We start from the raw sequence: 5,000 nt of genomic DNA, 5'->3' as shown, positions 1-5,000 counted from the left end.
ACACACACACACACACACACACACTCGCACACACCACGGGTGCACACACACGCACACAAGCACACATCAGGGCACCACACACACACGTATACTCACAGGTGCACCTCACACCTGTACAGCTGCCAGGTGAAATCAGACACTCAGATACAGGTGTGTGTTTATTTAATATTTGAACTCTTCCACATTTGTCCATGTGTGTAACGTGTAAAAATTGGAAAACTGGAAAAACTGGATATCATTTTAAAAACTCACTCCATGATGTAAGATGCCAGTTAGGATCATCTCAGTTCCAGGATTGTAAAAATTCAAAATGTGAAAAAGTAAAGGGGGGCTGGGGGGGTGGGGGGTGAATACTTACTCCTTTCTCTGCTATCTAAATTCAGGGCACAGTCTGAGGTCTGAGATCTGATGGTCTGAAAGCCAGAACCACACATTAATGTGAGCTCTCACCTCAAACACAACCAGACCGTGCTCAGCCTCGCCAGACACAAATGGCTTCCTTACAACAACAAATAGTTTTCCTTTTCTACTCGCTTTCCATCTCAAGCTGCAGCCACTGAAAACATTCAAAACTGCAGCAGACAGAAGTGTAGTGTGAGAGAAGTGATGTGGAGTGAGAGGGGTAGGGGGGTTAGGCAGAGTGAGAGGGGTAAGGGGGGTGGGCAGAGTGAGAGGGGTAAGGGGGGTGGGCAGAGTGAGAGGGGTAAGGGGGGTGGGCAGAGTGAGAGGGGTAAGGGGGGTGGGCAGAGTGAGAGGGGTAAGGGGGTTTAGGCAGAGTGAGAGGGGTAAGGGGGGGTGGGCAGAGTGAGAGGGGTAGGGGGGTTAGGCAGAGTGAGAGGGGTAAGGGGGTGGCAGAGTGAGAGGGGTAAGGGGGGTGGCAGAGTGAGAGGGGTAAGGGGGGTGGGCAGAGTGAGAGGGGTAAGGGGGTTAGGCAGAGTGAGAGGGGTAAGGGGGTGGGCAGAGTGAGAGGGTAAGGGGGGTGGGCAGAGTGAGAGGGGTAAGGGGGGTGGGCAGAGTGAGAGGGGTAAGGGGGGTGGGCAGAGTGAGAGGGGTAACGGGGGTGGGCCGAGTGAGAGGGGTAAGGGGGTTCGGCAGAGTGAGAGGGGTATGGGGGGTGGGCAGAGTGAGAGGGGTAAGGGGGTTAGCCAGAGTGAGAGGGGTAAGGGGGTGGGCAGAGTGAGAGGGGTAAGGGGGGTGGGCAGAGTGAGAGGGGAAAGGGGGTTGGGAAGAGTGAGAGGGGAAAGGGGGTTAGGCAGAGTGAGAGGGGTAAGGGGGTGGGCAGAGTGAGAGGGGTAAGGGGGGTGGGCAGAGTGAGAGGGGTAAGGGGGGTGGGCAGAGTGAGAGGGGTAAGGGGGGTGGGCAGAGTGAGAGGGGTAAGGGGGTGGGCAGAGTGAGAGGGGTAAGGGGGTGGGCAGAGTGAGACCCCCAGAGAGGGTACACTAAGTGCCCCTTCAACTCCACCTCATGTACACTATGGAGGAAGACGAGGTGAAGATGTTTAAGCCTTTCGTCTGAATTCTACAGTGACGATTTAAGCCTCAGCCTTTCTTACTGCTTATAGCACTATACTGTTGGAGTAACCCCATAAGCTGTTGGAGTAACCCCATAAGCTGTTGGAGTAACCCTATAAGCTGTTGGAGTAACCCCATAAGCTGTTGGAGTAACCCCATAAGCTGTTGGAGTAACCCCATAAGCTGGTGGAGTAACCCTATAAGCTGTTGGAGTAACCCCATAAGCTGTTGGAGTAACCCTATAAGCTGTTGGAGTAACCCTATAAGCTGTTGGAGTAACCCTATAAGCTGTTGGAGTAACCCCATAAGCTGGTGGAGTAACCCCATAAGCTGTTGGAGTAACCCCATAAGCTGTTGGAGTAACCCTATAAGCTGTTGGAGTAACCCTATAAGCTGGTGGAGTAACCCCATAAGCTGTTGGAGTAACCCCATAAGCTGTTGGAGTAACCCCATAAGCTGTTGGAGTAACCCCATAAGCTGTTGGAGTAACCCTATAAGCTGTTGGAGTAACCCTATAAGCTGTTGGAGTAACCCTATAAGCTGTTGGAGTAACCCCTTAACGCCCTCCATCACAGCTACACCACTCCACATTGTTGGCTTGAGTTGGTTCTGTTCTTCACACCGCTTCATTGTTCACAGGTTTATTTAGAGAAGCCTTATTTAGAGTAAAACTCACAACACTGGACTGGAAGCCTCTCAGACTCCCGACTCAGTCTGTTTTATTGCATGATGGTGCAGGGACACAGTAAGTGTGAGCTCCAACCTGACTCGCCTTATTATTATTACAGAGTCACTGTGAGTCAGCAGCAGACAAAACACTCTGACGGCTCAGAGGACACGACGCCTTCTTACTTTCTCACAATAATAACGGGTTTCCTCGACACGGCTGATTGGGTAGAATATTCTTCCCCCCTTGCTCTCTCTCTCTCTCTCTCTCTCTCTCTCTCTCTCTCACACACACACACACACACACACACACACACACACACACACACACACACACACACACACACACACACACACACACACGGTGGCCTTGCAGGCCGCCCAGTCTTGGCATTCATCAGATTTAACTTCAGCTTTTCATATATATTCCCCCCCCTGAGGCCCTGTGCGGCACGGCACTGCTGGCTCGGTCTGCTGAGCACACGGTGCAGCACTGATGGCTCGGGCTCGGTCTGCTGAGCACACGGTGCAGCACTGCTGGCTCGGGCTCGGTCTGCTGAGCACACGGTGCAGCACTGCTGGCTCGGGCTCGGTCTGCTGAGCACACGGTGCAGCACTGCTGGCTCGGGCTCGGTCTGCTGAGCACACGGTGCAGCACTGATGGCTCCGACTCACCGAACTGATCTCACAATCAAGAGCCAAAGAAAAGAAGGGCTTCTCTGTAAAAGTCATTCAGCAAGACACTCACTTAAAAACTGAGGCATTTACACACCTAGAAATACCACTGAGGGGAACATTATCCAGCGCTGTCCTTCTCTGGGCACCGAGCGCTCCGTCAGCAGGCGGCTCACCGGAGGAAGCGGCTCGTCCTGAGAGCGCGCAGGCCGACCGCATGGACACACAACACAACACAACACAACACAACACAACACAACACAACACAACACAACACAACACAACACTTTGCAGTCGTCTCAGAGAGGCTTCTGGAGCTCACAGATATGATGTGACTTTGCTGTGACTGTTCACAGGTTCACAGAAACAGGAGGTGGTTTGCAGAAGGATGGACGACAACTCGGTGGTACAGAATAGCTACTGTGATCCTGATGGAAAACCGCCGGAGAACCAGAGGCCCTGTAACACAGAACCCTGTCCACCTGAGTGAGTAGTGAGACCACCTGAGTGAGTCGTGAGTCCACCTGAGTGAGTCGTGAGTCCACCTGAGTGAGTCGTGAGTCCACCTGAGTGAGTAGTGAGTCCACCTGAGTGAGTAGTGAGACCACCTGAGTGAGTAGTGAGACCACCTGAGTGAGTCGTGAGTAGTGAGACCACCTGAGTGAGTCGTGAGTAGTGAGACCACCTGAGTGAGTCGTGAGTAGTGAGACCACCTGAGTGAGTATACTGTAGGAATCATGGCATGTGTGTGATTATGTGCGGTTTAAACTCAACATCTCAGGTTTATAGATTCAGCAAAAATCCACCTGCATTTAATCACATCAGAAAATCAATTAAAGTCTTAATGGAACAAAACCCTGTATACTTACAGTGTGTGTTACAGGGTGTGTTACTGTGTGTGTTACTGTGTGTGTTACTGTGTGTGTTACTGTGTGTGTTACTGTGTGTGTTACTGTGTGTGTTACTGTGTGTTACTGTGTGTTACAGTGTGTGTTACAGGGTGTGTTACTGTGTGTGTTACTGTGTGTGTTACTGTGTGTGTTACTGTGTGTTACTGTGTGTTACAGTGTGTGTTACAGGGTGTGTTACTGTGTGTGTTACTGTGTGTGTTACTGTGTGTGTTACTGTGTGTTACTGTGTGTTACTGTGTGTGTTACTGTGTGTGTTACTGTGTGTGTTACTGTGTGTGTTACTGTGTGTGTTACTGTGTGTTACTGTGTGTGTTACTGTGTGTGTTACTGTGTGTTACAGGGTGTGTTACTGTGTGTATTACAGGGAGTGTTACTGTGTGTTACTGTGTGTGTTACTGTGTGTGTTACTGTGTGTTACTGTGTGTTACTGTGTGTGTTACTGTGTGTTACTGTGTGTTACTGTGTGTGTTACTGTGTGTTACAGGGTGTGTTACTGTGTGTGTTACTGTGTGTTACTGTGTGTTACAGGGTGTGTTACTGTGTGTGTTACTGTGTGTGTTACTGTGTGTTACAGGGTGTGTTACTGTGTGTTACTGTGTGTGTTACTGTGTGTTACTGTGTGTGTTACTGTGTGTGTTACTGTGTATATTACAGGGTGTGTTACTGTGTGTGTTACTGTGTATATTACAGGGTGTGTTACTGCGTGTGTTACTGCGTGTATTACAGGGTGTGTTACTGTGTGTTACTGCGTGTATTACAGGGTGTGTTACTGTGTGTTACTGTGTGTATTACAGGGTGTGTTACTGTGTGTGTTACTGTGTATATTACAGGGTGTGTTACTGCGTGTGTTACTGCGTGTATTACAGGGTGTGTTACTGTGTGTTACTGCGTGTATTACAGGGTGTGTTACTGTGTGTTACTGTGTGTATTACAGGGTGTGTTACTGTGTGTATTACAGTGTGTGTTACAGGGTGTGTGTTACTGTGTGTTACTGTGTATATTACAGGGTGTGTTACTGCGTGTGTTACTGCGTGTATTACAGGGTGTGTTACTGTGTGTGTTACTGTGTGTGTTACTGTGTATATTACAGGGTGTGTTACTGTGTGTGTTACTGCGTGTATTACAGGGTGTGTTACTGTGTGTGTTACTGTGTGTATTACAGGGTGTGTTACTGTGTGTGTTACTGCGTGTATTACAGGGTGTGTTACTGTGTGTGTTACTGTGTATATTACAGGGT

The 5,000-nt window shown here is 49.7% G+C and overlaps 1 protein-coding gene across 1 annotated transcript in view; it reads left to right on the top strand.

The window, feature by feature from the left end:
* LOC125139700 (A disintegrin and metalloproteinase with thrombospondin motifs 6-like) overlaps positions 1-5,000 on the top strand; it is a 16,712-nt gene that overhangs the window by 2,022 nt on the left and 9,690 nt on the right. Inside the window, exon 3 of the mRNA XM_047804481.1 lies at positions 3,209-3,338. Within this exon, the coding sequence (XP_047660437.1) occupies positions 3,209-3,338 (130 nt within the window). The remainder of the gene's footprint in view (positions 1-3,208; positions 3,339-5,000) is intronic.

This window comes from Tachysurus fulvidraco, chromosome 20 (genome assembly GCF_022655615.1).
Source record: "Tachysurus fulvidraco isolate hzauxx_2018 chromosome 20, HZAU_PFXX_2.0, whole genome shotgun sequence".
Taxonomy (NCBI): domain Eukaryota; kingdom Metazoa; phylum Chordata; class Actinopteri; order Siluriformes; family Bagridae; genus Tachysurus; species Tachysurus fulvidraco.
This window is presented reverse-complemented; position numbering and strand designations above follow the sequence as displayed.